This window comes from Euleptes europaea, chromosome 1, assembly GCF_029931775.1.
Source record: "Euleptes europaea isolate rEulEur1 chromosome 1, rEulEur1.hap1, whole genome shotgun sequence".
In the NCBI taxonomy this organism is placed as follows: Eukaryota; Metazoa; Chordata; class Lepidosauria; order Squamata; family Sphaerodactylidae; genus Euleptes; species Euleptes europaea.
The window spans coordinates 132,667,389-132,687,288 of record NC_079312.1 but is presented as its reverse complement, the minus strand read 5'-3'; the positions used below and the strand labels follow the sequence as shown (position 1 = coordinate 132,687,288).

Sequence of the window (19,900 nt, the reverse complement as noted above, 5' to 3'; positions counted from 1 at the left end):
AGGACTGTTATCTCTTCTGTTCCCTTTGTTCTCTCCTAGCCCCTCCCCACCCTCTCTGCTTTTGAAGACTCATCTCTCATATTTAGTGCTGGCGTAGACAGAATGGAATCAGTGACAATAAAGTATTTAAAACTTTCCCAGTCTGGGTTTTCTCTGTAGTAAGCTTTAGTTCTGCCTGCAGGGGCGTTCTGCAGAAGCAGCTATTGTGATGTGTGACTGTAGCACTTAGCGTGTGGTTTGAGGGTAGAAAAAGGAGCCCTTCAGCAACTTTTTACTGAGGGAGCAGGTCCCCAAAGCCCTTTACAGAACCCCAACCCTGAAGAAACAACTGGAGCATCCATTTTGATTTCAGTGTTTAATTTTTACATCCTTCCTGGAAATATTGCGATCATATTTTCTTCTGCCACTCCTATCCAATAGCTAGCATTCAGATAACGACCTCCGGCGAAAAACCAGGCATTTGGTGTACTCAGGCATCTCCAGCTGAGGAAGGAAAATAACCTATTGAACTGTAGAAGAGGGGATTAGTGCAAACTAGTGGGGGGGGGGGAACAAGCATCACAGAGTTCTCCAAGGACAAGGCATGCAGTTGTAGTGCATTGGGCCCTGTGACAGTCTGGGCTGGCTTCTGCCTCTTACCATCCGTTCGAGCCATAACGCATTGGTGTTGGCCAGTTGACGAAGCTCCTCCACATCTCTCAGCCCCCACTCAGGGTTCCTGCCGTTGAAAAAAGTACAGTGAGATAGTGATGGAACAGAACTTCCTTGAATCTAGGCCTTATCCCAAGGAAAGGGGTGAAGGGGCTGCACATAAAACCCCACTTTCTATCACCTATGCTGTTATGCTGTCAGTTGAATGTTTATGGCATAACAGCGAAATGTTACACTCAGGCTTTGTGCTTCCCTTCTGGCTGGTCTCGCTGGGGCTTTGGTGGTCCTACAGAGGGGAGATCCAGTCCTTCCGTTCTAACTTACCTGGCCTGAAGCATTTTGTCTAGCTGCACGTTGCATTCTGGTAGGATGATCCCATTCACGGCAAAGGGCTGTGAAGTTGAAACAGAATCAGAATTATGTTGGCTGCTGCAGATAGGAGTAATTTGTGGCATTCGTAGGCCATCTTGAAGGCACATCAAGATGAGGACTAATGAACAACTTTTGAAAAGAGCTAAATTTCTTGAATGTGAACAAGTGGAATTGAACTTTCCTGCCTTACTTCATGCTCCTTTAATGCCTCTGGGGTGCAAGGGATACCCCCCCACACACACAGCAGCAATGACATAACGACATTAGATGCAATGTGGGGGTCTGCAATGAGCAAGTGAAATTGCATAGCCCCATTAATGGGAGGCACCTTTCCCCCACATCAAGTCACAGCTGACTTTTGGTGACCCCGTAGGGTTTTCAAGGCAAGAGACGTTCAGAGGTGGTTTGCCATTGCCTGCTTCCCCACCATGCCCCTGGTATTCCCCTGGAGGTCTCCCATCGAAATACTTGCCAGGATTGAGACTGAGAGTGTGTGAACGGCCCAACGTGACCCAGCCAGTTTCTACTGCAGAGTGGGGATTCTAACCTGGCTTTCCCAGATCCTAGTCCAACACTTTAACCACTACAATATGCTGGCTCTTTAGAATAGTACTGAACCATACTATTTCCCTGCTAGTGGAGTAGAAATGGCCTCTCTTGTGTTTGCGGAAGAAAGAGCTTGAAGTGATGTCAGCTTTTAAATCTCCAGGCACAGGAAATTCTGGCCATTGAGTCCCTGTGGTGCTTTACTGGTGGAGTTTGTTACAGCTCCTTGCTCCCCCCTTCAACAATGGTATATAAATGGCATAGAAGCATCACTGGGACAGTTCATGATGCAGAGAGACTAGAATTCTGTTGTAAATGCTCATCACTTAGTTTTTACAAGAAAGGCTTTTCTATACTCACCCCATAGGCCAGGCAAATGCCTCCTGGTTTCAGCAGTTGTCCTACACCTTTAAACATCGCCTACAACATAAAATACAGAGTCAGAAAAAGCTCTACCCTGTCCCTTTGATGCTAGGCATTCCACAAGGTCCCAGTTAGTAGCTCTGTGAGAGGGTTGGGTCCCTCATGTGTTTCCCACTTCTCCCGTCTCACCTCGAGGCCTTGGTCAGTCATGTGTAGTAGGTTGATGATGACAATAAAGTCACAGCAGCCCTGCCCCAGGCCAGCCCACTGGCTCCATGGCTGCGATACATCTATGGTCAGAGGTTCTCGGACATTGGTCACTTTGGTGGCACTGATGTAAGCACGGATGCTGTAGGCAAAGGTGAGAGTCATATGATTTTCTAGTGTGCTGTCACAAAATGGAAGAATGGCTTTTCCCAGTCTTCCAAAATAAGCAGCACTTGCTTCAGATTCAGTCGGGCAATATAACAGGATAGCAAGTATCTCTCCGAGACTGTTGTAAAAAAAAAAACTTGTCCTACTTTGACAGGAATTTGGACTAGAAACATGATACAGTGGCGCTGGTGCTTATATTGGTTGGCTGTCTGAAAAATCCTTATGACCTGCCCCAAATTAAAGCTGACCATTGTCCCTTATTTCATACTCAATGCAATATAGTCAATGTCCCTTTGTTCTCATTATCACAATTCCAAACGGCTGCTAATTTTTTGTATTTTAATCTGGCACACAATACCCGTCATCCACTGAAGAGCATGCAGAACCAGGCTCAGCAGTCTTAGCAACACTAGATATTGAAGCCCAAAGTGCACCTACCTGAGTGATCCTTGGTGCTGTACTACAGGTGATCATTCCCCTGGACATATACCAACAGGCATCCCTTCAACAACATACCCAAAAGACATGCCAAGTTGATCCACCCAACAATACGAAATGACCTAGCTGCTTTTCCAAGCCACAGAAGACAAGTACTTTTATGCAGTCCTTAACTGTCCTTTCTGCTCTGCTACAAACTGAGACCAAAATGAGCCACCCCTTGAAATTGCTACACATACTGAGCCCTGAGACAGAACAGGGTAATAAAGTGAAGATTTTGTATTTTAACACAATTCTATCTCATGGGAACAAGGGAGAGAATAGCCCACCGTCCACTCCTGCTAGCAGCACAGGGCCCCCAATGTACCTCTGTTGAGAAGCTGGATTGATTTCGGAAGGTTGCCAGGTTACGCTGGGCAGGGCCTTGGCAAAGTGCACTACATGCTGTCCAGTCCCAGATCCTAGTTCCAGCCCGAAAGCTGAACTTGTTTCATCTACGTAATCAGCCAGAACCTCCAGGATAGGTTTTTTGTTCCTCTCTGCCACGGGAGAAACCAACATCTTGGTGCTGGCTGCTGCAGGAGATGGTCTGCCTCCTTCTGTCCTCCTGCTGTCCACCCTCTGATGCCCTCCACCTACCCACCCCCACACAACTGGACTAAGCTAGGTTTATTAAAGCAAAGGAGATTATGCTGAGACACACTTGTCTGGAGAAGTGCTGTTCTGGGATCTGCAGCTCAGGCACTTCCTGCTAACCACATTTATTCTCATGAGAACATCCTTTTATATTCTGATCATCTGACCGCCAGCTTCCTACTTCTGATGTAATAAGCTCATATACAAAAACTCATGCCACAATAAAAGTTGTTGGGCTTTAAATGCCACCTGGACTCTTTTATTCAATATTCTGATATCTTTGAAATCTTGGCTAGGATATCCTAAACTGAAAAGTCTGCAAATCTGTGCTTTTCTGATTAGTGCAGTGTTGGAACTGGTATGGTGAATGTCACCATTGTCCACTGAGGAACAAGTAAAGGAATGGAGTGGGTTAAAATAAAACATACCATTTCCTTTTGTTGTGAACTATCACCTTAAATATTTGACTACTTTCTGACTTGTTACAGTTGGGATCAATGGGCAGTGCCAATTAACAAGGAAAACTTAAAATGTCTATATTATAAATGTATCAGTATTAAAGGTAAAGAACGTTGTATTTTAGTGGTGCTATTGTATGTATTTTAGAACTGGTCTTTGACTATAATAAATAATTCAATCTAAAGAATGTGTTCTAGGACTAAAATACCAGGTTAATGTAATTACAAAGTCTGGCATGTTATTATATCCTTGATGAAGCCTATAGGTGCCCATTGAAGTCTCTGCTAAAGTGGTTCAGCTTAGATATACAAAATTCCAAGTGAACTTTGTTGGGTTCCTGCTCTGCAGAATTGTTGAACTACATCTTCCTACCTGTTTCTTCCTTATTAGCAGTTAACACAGACTGAGCACAGGGTGACGCAAGTCTCTGGTTGCGCACCCAGTGAAAGAAGTCCTTTGTTAAGGAGAAGGCAGATCGGATCAGGCTATAAACAGAATACTACAAAGCTATTTCTGTTCACAGGCCGGATTAGACTGCATGCCCTGTGATTAAAGAGGGCATCACTTATATGCTCTATACAAATCCTAGCTCACTCAAGTGCTAAAACATATCAAATAGCAATTGTCATAAAGGTCACCACTAACTTTGAACATTGACAAAACCCTTTCAGAAAAATTTAATTTAGAACTATTTCCTGAGAGTGTTCACTGTGTGGCAACAGTCATGTATTCTGAAATGTACTGGAAATCATTTCCGCACACAGTGTATTTTGATGTATTGTTTTCAGGGCAACAAAATGACCTACACCACACTTACAATGTCTGTTATGTTGTATTCTACTTTCAGCCCCACCCGCAAGGCCCCTGCAATATAGGGCTGCTAATGGGTGGGCCTTAATGAAAGCATTGGAAATGGAAAATTACTTGAATAGCTAAAACCGAATAGCTTTAATAGATAGTATACCAAAACCTAATCAAGTTAAAAAACATTTTTGAGAGTGCCTGAGTTTGATCCTGACGGAAGTTGGTTTCAGGTACCCGCCTCAAGGTTGACTCAGCCTTCCATCCTTCCGAGGTCGGTAAAATGAGTACCCAGCTTGCTGAGGGTAAAGGGAAGATGACTGGGGAAGGCACTGGCAAACCACCCCGTAAACAAAGTCTGCCTTGGCAACGTCGGGATGTGACGTCACCCCATGGGTCAGGAATGACCTGGTGCTTGCACAGGGGACTACCCTTACCCCTAATGGGTGTATTGTGTCACTGGCAACCATGATCAAATTAATTAATGCCATAGTATTCCCTGTTACTCTCTGTGGGTGTGAAACCTGGACAAGGAAGAAAGGTGACAGGAAAAAAGTAGATTCCTTTGAAATGAGGTGTTGGAAGAGAGTGTTACAGATACTGTGGACCACCAAAAATAAAATAAGTGGGTTCTTGATCAAGTCAAGCCTGAACTGTCCCTAGAAGCTAAAATGACAAAACTGAGGCTTTCAGTAAATCGTTTGTCAGGGTTCCCCATGATGTTCAGATGGGAAACTAGAGGACTGTAGACTGGACTCTAGGATAGTTAGGTGGATATGGAACTGGTTGGAGAACCACACTCAGAGTAGTTGTCTGTGGCATTTCTTCTGAACGGAGGAAGGTGTCTAGTGGGGTACCATCATTTTATAAATGATCTGGATGAAGGGGTGGAGGGTCTACTAATTAAATTTGCAGATGACATCAAATGGGGAGCAGCAGCAAATACACCAGAAGATAGAGATAGAATTCAATGAGATCTGAAAACACTGGGAAAGTGGGCAGATGTGAAGAAGATGCAATTCAGCAAGGGTAAGTGCCGAATTCTATAGCTGGGTAACAAAAATGAGGAGCACGCATACTGAATATACATATTGGATACACATACACTTCTGGGTAACAGTGGGTGTGAACAAGATCTTGGGGTACAGATGGACCATAAGTTAAATATGAGCAACCAGTGTGATGCAGTGACAAAAAAGGCTAATGCAATCTTGGGGTATATCAACAGAGGCATAACATTCAAGTCGCAAGATGTCATCGTCCAACTGTATACTGCATTGGTCAGTCCACTCCTGGAGTATTGTGTGCAGTTCTGGAGGCCTCGCTTTGAAAAAGATGTAGACAGAATGGAGCGGGTGCAGAGGACAGTGATGAGGATGATCAGGGGCCTGGAGACCAAGCCCTATGAGGAAAGGCTGAGGCAGTTGGGAATGTTTAGTCTGGACAAGAGGTTGAGGGGGGACATGATTGCTCTCTTGAAGTATTTGAAGGACTGTCACTTACAGGAGGGCAGGGAGCTGTTCCTGATGGCAGGACAGGCGATAATGGGTGTAAATTACGGGCGGAAAGGTATTACTGGGTATTAGGGGGAATTTTTTTAAGAGTTGTTCAACAGTGGAATCGGCTGCTTAGGGAGGTGGTGAGCTTCCCCCTCTCTGGTAGCAGCAGGTGGGCAAACGTATCAGGGATGCTAGGCTGATCCTGGATTGAGCAGGGGTTGGACTAGATGGCCACTTCCAACTCTATCATTCTACGATGTATGTATTTTAAAATCACATAAAAGCCTCATATATTGGTTCTTGTAGGTTATCCGGGCTGTGTGACCGTGGTCTTGGTATTTTCTTTCCTGACGTTTCGCCAGCAGCTGTGGCAGGCATCTTCAGAGGAGTAACACTGAAGGACAGTGTCTCTCAGTGTCAAGTGTGTAGGAAGAGTAATATATAGTCAGAAAGGGGTTGGGTTTGAGCTGAATCATTGTCCTGCAAAAAGTATCAAAGGTAATGTGCTAATCATTGTCCTGTAAGTATCAAGATAATGTGCTAATGAGGGTGTGGTATGTTAATATGGAACCATTGTATCCTGAAGTGATCAGTTAATGTGTGAAATCCAAGGCTAATCTGCATGGCTACTGTGGACTGTAGTCTTTGTTAGTCTGGAGGTTTTCAGGACAGGAAGCCAAGCCTTATTCATTCTTAAACTCTCTTCTTTTCTGTTAAAGTTGTGCTGATGTTTATGAATTTCAATGGCTTCTCTGTGCAATCTGACAAAATAGTTGGTAGAATTGTCCAGTCTTTCAGTGTCTTGGAATAAGACCCTGTGTCCTGTTTGTGTCAGGAAAGAAAATACGTCAGGAAAGAAAATACCAAGACCACGGTCACACAGCCCGGATAACCTACAAGAACCAATGAACTCTGACCGTGAAAGCCTTTGACAATACTCATATATATTGTTCAAAGAAATAGGAGCAGAGCACAGACTCCTGCCACTGTTCCTGTCTTTGGAGAGGAGAGGAGTTTCTGCTGTGCTGTCCAATCACGGCTATATTTAAATACTGGGGGGGAAAAACCCTTATTTTTTTTTCCCTTTCGCATAAGCAGCTGCCACTTTTAACCCCAGAAGAAGGGGAAAGTTCTGCACCATAAGCCACCTTAAAAAAACACCTCCAAACGATGGAAATGTCGTTCTAGGACTTGGTTTTTTTTAATCTATGGCCTCGGCCCTCGGCCAAGCCCAGCACCGTAAAGCGCAGCGATTCGAGACGTCACATCCGGAAATGAAAAAACTGGCGCTTAGAGCGCCGCATTGTACTGTCGGCGGTGATTGGTCAGTTTGGGGGAAACCACCGAGATGCTATGGCTAGAACGCCCTCTCGGCGCCCTGGGAGGCTCGCACGCTTGAGGTCCAGGAGGCTGCCGGTGTCTCCTTCCTGCCGCCTCCTGTAGCTGCCGCCATGGCCATGTTGCCTGCGGGGCGGATGGGGGCCGCCATCCGCCTTCTGTTGCGGTAGGAGGAGCTGGAGGGGAGAGGGAGTCGTGGGGAGCAGAAAGACACCAAGGAGGGCTAGAGGTCACCCCGGGTTGGGGTTCTCACGTGAGCCAGAGGCCGAGCAAAAGTCCCACAACCTGGGGGGAGCTATCAGAGGAGCGCCCATCCCTGCAGCCTTTCGCCAGTAGTAGCCTATGGAAGATCAGTGGTGTCTGCAAGCTCAAGGCTGACATGCGGTGCCCGTCTTCGCAGAATCCCTATGGGCGGAGGAATTGCTGCTGAGATGCCCCAGTACCAGTAGGGTACTGGGAGCGATGATTGCCTTGTCTGAGGCACGCTTGGCCGTTTGCTTTGCTTTTAATAAAAGCATCTCTGCATATTGTTTTAGTATTCAGGAAGCTTTGTATGTATAGATCACTCTTACATTTCAAGGGGGGGTTGTTCTGGAAAAGTAGATGCATGGTTAGCCCCACCTACTAATTTCATGGCTGACGTGACTTTTGAATTGGCAACTTCCTTGTTCATGCTTTACAGATGCTACATTAGGAATTAGCAAGAGATTGACTGTGGTCTGTTGGTGAGCCAATGGACAGTTTCTGATGGACTGCTTAAGGCCTCCTGTTTGCTGGTGGTGTTTTAAAGAAAGCCAGTACAGGACTTTTAAAAACTTCATTTATACCCTGCTTTTTTCCAGTGGGGACCTAAAGTGTCTTACAATATTGTTTCCTTCTCAGTTTTATTGTTCCAACAACCTTGTGAGGTAGGTTAAGTCTGTGACTGGCCCCAGGTCACCCAGCAAGCTTCTATGGAATGAGTGGGGATTTGACCTTCAGTGGCCTCGTCTTGACATTCTAACCATTAGACCACACTGACTCTGCTGGACTTTGGTCTGATCCAAGGCACTTCTTATGTCCTTAATTAGGGGCACATACTTTTCAGTTTAAACAGTCATTGTGCCTACTGTTTGATATCTCAAGTGCCTACTTTTGCTTTGAAATTTTAAAATGCATTGGTGGAGGCAGAGTATAGTAAAAAAGTACATCATACAAGAATCTACCTTTCTCTGTCATCACATTTTCATTCTTCCCTTCCTCTTGCATTCAGGGCAACATGTTTGATTCTCTCCTCCATTTTGCTGCCCTCTTAACACTTCATTGGGTATTTATCCACTGTGTGTGAAGCAAATCACTATCTGCCGCATACTAGAATACTCTCTTTGGCCATCTGAAAATGCCTTCTAGCTCTGTGTGGGTAATTTTGCTAACTGGATTGCGAAGCTGCAGCTTCATCTGTTGGGAGCTGGATCCTCTGCCCTCTCCAATAACATTTTCTCTCATGCATATTGCTGGGGGGGGGGGAAACAGGTCGGGCTTGGGTTAGTATTTTCTCTTAAGGCAGTGGTCTATGGTCATCTGAAGCTGTATGCATTTGCTACACGCATATCATTGTCTTGGAAAGCATGATGTGTAATGCTCCATTTTCTTCTTTTTATGTAGACAGCATCAGCCACGAGCCTGTGCTGTAAGGATGCTGAAGGCTACATGCTCCCAGCAAAGTGAAGCCCTAGCAAGCCCTCCTCTGGATGATGCCCCCAAAGTGTACTCGCCCAAGATTCACCAGCTAGTTCAGGATATTGCTAGCCTGACTCTGCTGGAGATCTCTGACCTCAATGAGCTTTTAAAGGTACAATATTTGCATGATGAGCAGAGTGGCTGCCGTACCAAGGAATGACAATATACATAGAGGGCAGAGTCAGGAGGGGCACAGTTGACACTACTGATTTGTAGCAGGGTGTGTGTGTATGTAGGTAGAGGTGGGATGTCGTGGCTTTCCCTGCCTCTTGGGTATAAGGAACACATGAAGTAGGGTCTGATCGTGGTTCCTATGTTTGCTTTTTCAGAAAACCTTGAAGATCCAAGACATGGGACTCATGCCAATGGCAGGGATGATGCCAGCAGCACAACCAGCAGCCTCGGTAAGAGATCAGCTTTGCAACTTGCCATTCCCTTGGGCTGAACAGCAATTTACCCCAGACCAGCAGCTTGCACTTAATGCACCAAAGGAACATGCCAAAGGTGTGCTTGGTTTGGGAACTGTGCCTGCAAGCCCCACAGCACCATATTGTATGAATGCAGTGCTCTAATAGCTGCTCATTGACCCTACAAGATGGAGAAGCAGAGCCAAGGATGCCTATTGTTGCCCTGTGGCTAATACAGTAGTAAGTGGCTTTTTAAGGGAGAAGTGGAGCTGTTGCATAGTGTTGCTGAGCTAGAAATGAGAGGGCCTAGAAAAATTAACGGGGAAAAAACCCCATTTTTTTCCTGTAAGGCCTTTTTTCAGTTTTTTTGAAAGGAAATTTGGGGGAGGACTGGCAAAAGCCTCCTATGAAATATTTTCTCTTTTAGACTGAGTAAACTGCTTCTTAAGGCAAGGTTTTTCACACTCATAATGTATAGCATGAAAAAGTCTAAGGACTTTCCCAATTTTTCCAGTGGAAACATTGGGAAATTTTGGGGAGCTCTGAGTGAAAACACTCTTATGCTATTGACATATACAATAATTTCAGGATTTTTTTGTTTAAATGTAATAATTTTGGCAACAATTAATATTCTAATGTTTTTAATGATAGTACATTATTAAACAGTTGTGTTTTCAATGTTATAAAGTTTAACTTAATATCCAAACATTGTGACAGTCCTACCTATTATGACTCAGTTTCTATGCATATAATATAGTTTCTTCTGTTTACTACAGAATTTATGTTATACCTTCAGCTTATTGTTTCCCTAACTCTGAGGGCAAGAAGCAACAATACATGTGTTAGGGTAGCAGTTTTCAACTCTTTGTCAAGTATTTGGTATACTTGCAATTTTTCTTATAGAAAATGAAGGGATTTATACTTTTAAATCCCATAAATATGCCAAGTAGTAAAATTTTATATGCTAAGTTAAAAATGATGCTTTTTATGCTATTAAATCCCTAAAATAAGTTTATGCTTGACAGAGGAATAAGTATTGCTTATATTTCCTTTTTTCTTTTGAAAATACACAAAAATGTTTTTACGTGGCTTCAAAATTCCTGGAAATTTTACATCTCTGCTCTAAACAATTATTTGTGAATGCAGCAAATGTGTGGTTGAGAACAGTTGCTTAGACAGAATGAAGCTAGAAGGGCACATTAAAGCCGAAGCCAGCAGTTTTGCAGCTGACAAGTAGCAAACTTTTACCCGCAGCTGCAATATCTCCCACCTTGGTGGGTATCTCAAGACTGTTGCTGCACTTAGAACCAAGCTGAAACCAGTGTGGTCAAAACAAACAAACCTGTACTACCCAGCTAGGTCTTAGTGATGTATATAAATAAAGTCAGACATCTCAACCAGGATTAGATCATGAATGATGGGTGTCTTTTTTTCGCTTTGGGGGGAGGTCATTGAGCTTGCATTAGTAAAAAGCAGCGTCAGCTTTGTTTCTGCGAAGATCTGCATTGCCCAGACTGATGAGAGAGCAGCTTAGGGCCACAGTTGCCTGTGACTACCCTAATTAAGCTTCTTCTCCCTGCATAACATTGCTAAGAACATAAGAACAGCCCTGCTGGATCAGACCAAGGCCCATCAATTCCAGCAGTCTGTTCACACAATGGCCAACCAGGTGCCTCTAGGAAGCCATTAACAAGATGAGTGCAGCAGCACCATCCTGCCTGTGTTCCACTGCACCCAAAATAATAGGCATGCTCCTCTGATACTAGAGAAAATAAATATGCAGCATGACTAGTATCCATTCTAACTAACAGCCATGAATACCCCTCTCCTCCATGAATATGTCCACTCCCCTCTTAAAGCCCTCCAAGCTGGCAGCCATCACCACATCCTGGGGCAGGGAGTTCCACAATTGAACTATGCGTTGAGTGAAAAACGTGTTCTTTATCCCCCACTATCCTTATAGTAGCCTTGTTAGCCTGAAATCCATTCTCCAGTTCAAAAGTTCACATGTAAGTTTGAATTTCTAAACTACCTGCTACTACCCCAGTAGTCTGATAAACTGTTATCTCTTTACCAAGATGTCACCACCTCACTGGGAGCTTCTCAGAACAATCTCCTTATAGCAGCACCTGCTTAAATTTACCAACTGCAACAACAGAAAGTGCCTGCTGTTAAATAAAGCAAGCCTTTACACTAAAAAGCCTAACCAGCTGTCTCCACCGCCAGGAGATACAAGGATCCAGCAATCCAACACATATACAGGAGAGGACGTAAGACAGGCCTAAATCTAAGTCTTGCTGCCATTTGGCTCTGATCTGAGCAAACCTGCCCCTCCTTTGGCTGATGGAGCTCTATGAAGCCGATGGGAGGGGAGGTTACACCTGCAGATGGTGAATAGAGTTTTTCCGCCCCCCCAGGCAGCAGAGGAGGAAGATGTGCCCAAGAAACAGGAGAAGGTCATTTTCACTGTCAAGTTGACTGAGGTGAAGACTGCAGAGAAAGTGAAGCTCATCAAGGAAGTGAAGAACTGTATGCAAGGCCTGAACCTTGTCCAGGTAAGAAGATAGTGCCAAGTTCTCAAGACGTGCTTATTAAAAGGGCTCGGAGGAGGCAAGGCTCTTTCTGCACAGGGTGCACACAAGACAAACAATCAAGCAGAATGTGCTCCCAAAACTGCCAGGCTCTCATCATGGTGCATTTAGTGGACCTGCAGGGGCTTCTTTGCAACTTATTTGACGTGCCAGTAAGACCCAGGTTTGAATCCCCACTCTAGCATTAAGTTAACTGGTGACCTTAGGCCAGTCTCTCTCTCTCTCTCTCAGCCCAACCTATTTCACAGAATTGTTGTGAGGATAAAGTGCAGTAGGGGAGAACAATGTGTGTCATTCTGCGCTCCTTGAAAGAATGGCAGGATAAAAAAAAGGACTAATACCCATTCCAGCCCCGTTAGTACACACTCTTGACACATGGGGGCAGCAAACTCCAAATAGAGAAACTCAGCTGAGGAGTGTTAGTATGAAGAAAATTTGAGGGGGCAGTTTGGCATCAGTTCCCCTGTGCCAAAGCTGGTGAAAATGAATTGGCATTCTAACAATAGTGACAGTGAATGTAGCAGGAACCTTTATGGGTTGTGGTAACTGTGCAAGGGTTTTCTGTAGATATTTGGTTGATCAGAACTGACCCACAGACTAATACCAAGTTAGCAAAATTAATGCTGTAGTTTCTGCTCAAGAAATGCCTGTTCTGGGAACCAGTCTTCTTTGGGTGTGAGATAAGGGGAGTGTGTGTAACGGTCAGGAGCAGGCAGTTTCTTGTGCCCAGCATTTCCCCTGTTACTCAACGAAGTTGTTCTTCATCTCTGGCAGGCAAAGAAGTTGGTAGAGTCTCTTCCTCAAGAGATCAAGGCAAACATCTCTAAGGATGAAGCGGAGAAGATCAAAGCTGCTCTAGAGGCAGCCGGAGGGACTGTGGTTCTGGAGTAATGGGGTCAGTCTCCCTGTCAAAAGACTACAGCGGAGCAGAGGCCAGCCATCTGATCTGTCTTGCCCACCCTTGGCTTTTACTGCCTGCCAACTGGTGGAGGGTAATGTGCGATCCCAGGAAGCTGTGCCCTGCCTTGTTTCCTCTGCAATGGGGGGTTTCTGCTGGGATAGCCCAGTCCGTGATGAATGCCTTTGGCACCGTAAGGTTTGCTATTTGTACCAGCACTGCAAAGAACTGAGTCTATAAAGAATCTATATGAGGGAGACCACCTTGGAACAAGTGATGTGTGAGAACACTTTTTTTTAATGTACCATGTCCTCACCAGTTTGTGTGTGTTTACATTCATAATTCATCACAGGCACTTGCCAGATCTGCTTTTGATAGTATTCAACAGCACTGTCTTAAGCTGCCACTTCTAATAGGACTTACTTGGAGATGGATGGTGCAAGGAAAGGGGCTGTGTATCAGAAAGGAGGTGTCCTTTTTGCCTGTAATGTATTGTAGCATATAGCAACTGGAACTTTCTGTCACCAGACAATTTCTCCCTCCCCCACAGAAGAGGACCCTGAGATTATCAGCCCTCATCTTTTTCTGTGGCAGACCATGCTCAAAATTTATTTTTGCCTGTCCCAGAGGTGCGAGGTCTAGTCTAGGTCTTGGTGCTGAATTTCATAGGCGAGTGCCATTGAAGTAAATGGCAAATCTGAAAACTCTTTGCCATCTGCCTCTCCAAGCTCAGGAAGGGGATTGTCTGTATTCCGCTGTTCTTGAAAGGTGCACCTGAAAATGTAGTGCCACGCAGAAGATCTCCATTCTTTGCCCTCCTCACAGTTTTGATGCTGAGGAGGGGACCCTTCTGTAGCTGTTTCTTCTTCCCTACATCTGCCCATCTCTCTGGGTATCGTTATTGTGTCTGCCTCTTCCCCAACTTCCTAGCGCTGGGGGTGCCAAGCAGGCTATCCTTCTCATTTATAGTGGCCACCATGCAAACGATTGTGGTCCGTCCCACAGTATCTGCTTTGATCTGCCCAAGCTGGCAGGCACTGACATGGCCCACTTGTGCATGGAGTGCTGTTGAGCACGTGACATGGATTGCGACTGTGTGGCATGGAAGGGAGAAGCCAGATGAAGGAGCTGTGTGGAGAGTGACAATTGCTAAGAGGGGAGGGAATCTTTACCACGCTGAGTATATCTGTGGACCATTATTTTTTTCTTTTTCCTGGGGTATTCACCTGTGTTGTAACCCCTTGCTGCCCCTGGTTAAACCTAGGTGGGGATAATGCATTGCGCAGGCTTCCATAAGGTATAATTACTTTTGTCCACCCTGATCACTGCTCCTGGACGTGCCGGTCTGTTTCACCTGATTTTCTATTCCATGAATCTGAGCCTTGTGGGAAAGTCTCCCTGGGCACCTTCCAGAATAATGAGCTGATCTCAGCTAGACGTAGGCTCAGTTATGTTCTTTCCTCCCCCTTCCCCGAGTCCTGGTTGGGGTGATTTACAGTGGCACAGCCTACAACCCGCCTCTTCCCAGTGTTGCTTGCTGAGCTACGGCATCACAAAGTAGAGGCTGAGTGCTGAATCTACCCGAAAGGAAGCTCTTGTTTCAAGGGTGGATGGGAGCCAGTACTGAGTGCCGCAGTTTAGAACAGGGTTAGGGAGGCTTGCTTGTAAATGAGGGATTGGTGCCAGCAGAAGGGGGTCAGTGGGTTATAGTCCACTATTTTCTTTAGCCTGGCCTGTTTTGTGCAAAAGCAACGTGTTCTTTCTTAGATTGCTGTGCCGAACTGCCCAAAGTAAAATATCCTCAGTTTGTTTTTAGTAGGCCAAACCGATGGAACAGGTTCAGCCAACATCTGTGCTATTGCCGTCCCCTTAACTTGGCCCTTGTCCATACGTGCAGACAAGGTGCAGACAATTGTCCCAAGGCAGCTTTTGAGGCAAGGCTGATGGTAGGGAAAACTGTTTTGACTGTTTGTGCTTTTCTAGCTCCGAGCAGGAGGCTGCAGTGGAGAGACTATGCAGTATGGAACTTCAGGGCTGGACAGTTTCCAGGTGCCCACTCCCTGAGCAGTTCATGGCACCTTTCTGCAGTGGCTTAAAGCAGGTCAGAGGCTGTTACCCAACTGAGTTGCAGCAGCAAAGAGAGACCCTAACAGTGTGGTGGCTTTTACTTCCAGCTCCTCTGTCCCCTGCCTCGTGGAAGGGGATCCAGCTTCCCGAGCTTTGCAAACTCAGCTGCTAGGTTGGAGTCCAGCTGGGGCAGACATGAGGCATGGATGGTTCCCAAGTGAATTTCCAGCTTTCATGCTTTGAGTGTCTAGCTCTTTCCCTTACAGTGTTGAAAGGAAAATGAGCAATCAGCTTTTCTCTTGCCTTGCAAGGGATGGGGGAAGGAAAGCTGAAAGAATGCTCCCTAGACCTGGCTCTTGTCCTGATTTTGTTAATCCCTTTACTGACTAGATTAATTCTTGTACGCCCCATTTCATACACTTTCCTTCTTCGCTTATTTGCTTTCTCACTTAAATGCAGCAGCCCCAAGTGAGAGGACTAGGCAGAAAGCAAGATTGAGATGTTTATTATCTGGGTGTTGCCTTAATTGTTTGCAGTGGAAATTTCCTTTAGTAGGTGGAGAGCAGAAAAACGAATGTCCAGTTTCATTCACCCAGTTACCTCTGTTGAATCCTGAGTTGCAAGTCCCCTTTGCTGCAGCTTGCTGGTGTGAAATAATGTGGTTTTGGAGAGCATGTGCAGAATCGCTGTTCCTCGCCTATGAATGACCATTATTAAAAGCCCTGAGATTATGGCTTAAAGCATGGGTGTCAAACATATGGCCTGGGGGCCAGAACCGTCCCCTTGAGAGCTTTTATCCGGTTCACGAATCAGCTGAGGCAGCCACTCCTCCCACTAGTCCCGATCTGGGCTGGCGAGACATGGCTTGGCATGACCAAGCGACATTTATGTCATATCTGGCCCTTGCAACAAATGAGTTTGATACCCATGGCTTAAAGGTCTGAAGAAGCTTAATGTTAAGACTGGCTTAAAACTACAGAATCTCGTTCTGCGCAAAATCTCACTGGTGCATAACATCTAGCAGTTTTAAGCTCTACCACATGTCACTACAGAAAAGTAAGCTCTTGGGGAGGATCTAGATGAGTTTGAGCTAGGGATAATGCTTGCTGTAACTCCCCAAACTGCAAATGGATAAAAAGGCTACTCTTGGTATGTGCAGAGAGGGCCTTTCCTCCAATATGCAGTAATAACACACAGCAGCCTATCTGTTATGGGATGAGTTTCTAGGTAGCCAGAAGTGATTTGCAGGAAGGTAATACTTGGCCATATCCCATTTTAGTAAGTAAAATGATGAATTACAGCGATCTCCCTTACTCACGCCACCTTTCCCATCACAGTTTTGAATTCCATCCTTGAATATTTTGCCCCACAATATGACTGGAGAGCCAAATGCAGACAATGACTTAAATCAAGAAAGGGCTCAGTATGATGTTAAGTACATTACATTTCCCTGGATAGCTGACACCAGGCTGTTTATTACAGATGTCTTAGCTTCACAAATCCCAAAACACATTTCACTTGTTTTAAGTTTCTTTGTGATTTTGTTGTACCATACTTGCTGCTATACAAATGTGAAGTCTTTTTAAAAATCACTAACAAAGGAAGTACATAATAATTTACAGACTAAAGTAAATATAGCTGGATAATTTTCTCTGGGAGCACACTGAACTCTGGCCCTAGCCCACCGCAGCTGACAACCTGAGCTCTTTGTAGATGCTCCATTTGCAAAAGAATTCAGAACTGTGTGTTCCCACTACTACTGTGATTCATCCTACTGTTTTAAAGGCATTCACAACCCATTCTAGGCATGCAAGTCCCATGGAATTCATGGGATTTGTGCCCAGGTAAATGTGCATTGGACTGCACCCCTAGTCTGATTTTGTCCTTTATACACTAGGCATTCTCACAGCACGTTACCAATAGAGAGTTCCTCCACATCAGAGGATGAGGTTCCCTTTTCCCTGAACTTCAGCCTTTCGCAGAACACAAATGCACATGCATTGAATGAGTGGTCATTAAAAACAAAGAGTCTTCCGAGAATCAGCATAATGTTTGTATTTTATATTATTCAGATTTTAAATAGTTGGTATTGATAAATTTTGAATAAGGGATTGATAGTGGCGCCTAAATTTTGGAGGTGGTTCCTAAATCAGGACCAGACATGTTCAGGCCCACCTACCGGGAGGAATAATTTGCTTTCAATGTAGCTTTATTGAAGAGTGGTAGTGAAAAGCTTTGTTTTCTTGTAGACTTTATCAATGCCAGGAGAACTTGGTAGCTCTGCTAGATTTCAAGTTGTGCAAATGGCCAGTCTTGCAGACTATTCCCTAAAGAGGAGCTTTGAATTTAGGAGGGGCTCTTATTAGGTATTTCAGCTAAACCGCTCTAACACAAAGTACCATGTTTTCTCAAGTAGATTGTAATGGTCTCTGCAATACATTATGACCACGACCCCCAACCATGACTCCAGAGGGAATAATGAAGGATATGGCCGTTCCATGTATGTCATGGCCTGTAAGCAATTTCAGCCAGTATGGTGGTATAGTTTTCAGCTACTACAGTCACAGAAATTTCTCACAAAAGGTCTTGTCTGTAATGAAGAAGGGCTGGATCACGTGGTAGGCTTACATGCAAGCACAATCCTGGGGATGATTGTGATTGCATGTAGAACATTTTAAAATGCCTAAACTAGCTCAAAGCGGTCTGAAATAACAATAGTATACATGTGTATGTAAAAACCATGCATTGTTTTGAGCTGCTAAATGTATTATTTCTTGTTTCACTAGGAACAATGTGTGTGACACTCACCTGAACCTATTCACTCTGCTTAATGAACGTGTTAGGGTGGGTGCTCTTAAAATAATATTGACAGACAAGCAGGTGAGGGGTAGGTTTTTTTTAATTAGGCAATGGAAAAATAAAAGGTATCCCATGCCAGCTCTGGGGACACTGTAAAGCTAATGCAAGACCCTGGGGACTCTGGGCCGCTGTCTTAAAAATAGCACATTTTGCAATGAGTAAATCACACAAAACAGTTGACAAATATGCAATAGATGGTTTCTATTGAAAAAAATGAAATTTGGACTTTCAGCAAGAGTAACTTCTATAGATGAAAGCGTGATGTGAGGTGCTACAAAATGTGGCAAAGCTTAGTTCTTGGCATACTAAAAAAACCTTGGCACTCTATTTCAGTAGTTTATCAACCAGTGCCCATGTATTTTCATGCTCTTCCATGGCGTACTGTCAAAATGCAAAGAGATTTTCACAATTTTGGATATTGCGCAAGCTTATGCATCAGACGCTTCAGTGCTGTGGTGCATGGGGTGATCGTGGTCAGGCAGATGTCCAGGCCCTCTTTTTGCTATACAGGCAGACTGTTCACATCATCCCACTGGGCCAGTTACCATTATGTCAGGGCTACATCTGCTGTGTCCTGAACTTGGATGACCCAGGCTAGCCTGATCTCATCAAATCGTAGAACTAAGCAGGGTCGGCCCTGGTTAGTATGTGGACGGGAGACCACAAATGTAGGCTGGGGTTACTACGCAGAAGCAGGCAAGGGCAAATGATTTCTGTTTGTCTCATGCCTTGCGACCTGATGGCACTTCCCACCACCAAATCTGTAATGTTGTGATCTTGTGTGGTCCCAGCAGCAATGTAAGAGGCACAAGAGTAGGTGCAGAAATGAGACAATGTAGCAATACCACTGACCACAGCATCTCTGCCAATGACAATACCCATGTTAGTCATACATGGAAGCTACCAACCTGTTGTGATAGCACAAACACTGTGATGATGTCATAAGAGCAAAAGAGCCCTGCTAGATCAGACCAGTGGTCCATCTAGTCCATCATTCTGTCTCACAGTGGCCAACCAGTTCCTCTGGAGGTCCAACAGCAGGGCATAGAGGCCCAGGCCCTCCCAGATGTTGCCTCCTGACACTGGTATTCAGAGGTTTACTGCTTCTGAATGTGGAGGTTTCCTTTCGTCACCATGGCTAGTATCCACTGATGGACCTATCTTCCATGATTCTGTCTAATCCCCTTTTAAAGCTGTCTATGCCTGTGGCCATCACTACATCGTCTGGCAGCAAATTCCTCGTTTTAATCACTGTGTAAAGAAGTATTTCATTTTGTCCATCCTGAAAGTACTGACCATCAGCTTTGTTGGATGCCCCCAAGTGATATTTTGGGAGAGAGAGGAAAAGTTCTTTGTCAACTCTCTTCACCCCCATGCATAATTTTATAAACCTCTATCATGTGACCACCTCCCCCCTTAGTCATCTCTTTTCTAAACTGTCATTCGATCCCATCCACACCTTTCCTTCCCACACATACTCCACAACTATGCTTACAAGAAGCGGCCACATGGCCTTTCTTATCAGATTTCAGAGCTCAATGGCTGGAGGGAAATGATTCATGCCTATGGCTGCAAGCCATTCACCACTACCCAACAGGGTTTTGACAGTAACAGCCACTGTGCCGTAGTGGCTGACTGATGGACTAGGATCTGAGAAAACCAAGTTTGAATCCTCACTCTGCCATGGAAGCTTGCTAGGTGACCTTAGGCCAATCACTATCAGCTTAACCTACTTCACAGGATTGTTGTGAAGATAAAATTAGGAGAATGATGATGTTAACTGCTTTGAGTCCCCATGGCTGGGGGGAAGTAGTGTATAAATATCTAAAAACCCTCTTAACAGGAACAGGCAGGTGAAGGGCTGTTATTCCAATCACAACA

At 44.8% G+C, this 19,900-nt stretch overlaps 2 protein-coding genes across 3 annotated transcripts; one reads left to right on the top strand and one right to left on the bottom strand.

The window, feature by feature from the left end:
* Positions 1-558: 558 nt before the first annotated feature.
* On the bottom strand, positions 559-3,306 carry LOC130493542 (methyltransferase-like 26 B). The gene is made up of 5 exons (XM_056867330.1): positions 3,113-3,306; positions 2,122-2,281; positions 1,930-1,989; positions 976-1,043; positions 559-718 (listed from the first exon to the last, which is right to left on the bottom strand). The coding sequence occupies exons 1-5, from the start codon at positions 3,304-3,306 to the stop codon at positions 559-561; spliced, it is 642 nt and encodes a 213-aa protein (XP_056723308.1).
* A 4,206-nt stretch (positions 3,307-7,512) lies between these two features.
* Positions 7,513-13,366, top strand: MRPL12 (mitochondrial ribosomal protein L12). Of its 2 annotated transcripts, none has more exons than XM_056867332.1 (5): positions 7,513-7,644; positions 9,123-9,309; positions 9,527-9,601; positions 12,022-12,159; positions 12,970-13,366. In XM_056867332.1, exons 1-5 carry the CDS (start codon positions 7,592-7,594, stop codon positions 13,084-13,086), a joined length of 570 nt encoding a protein of 189 aa, XP_056723310.1. In that variant the 5' UTR covers positions 7,513-7,591; the 3' UTR covers positions 13,087-13,366. The 2 variants fall into 2 exon arrangements, with proteins under 2 accessions (XP_056723310.1, XP_056723311.1); XM_056867333.1 differs by having other exon boundaries at positions 7,523-7,644; positions 9,127-9,309.
* Positions 13,367-19,900: the final 6,534 nt, after the last annotated feature.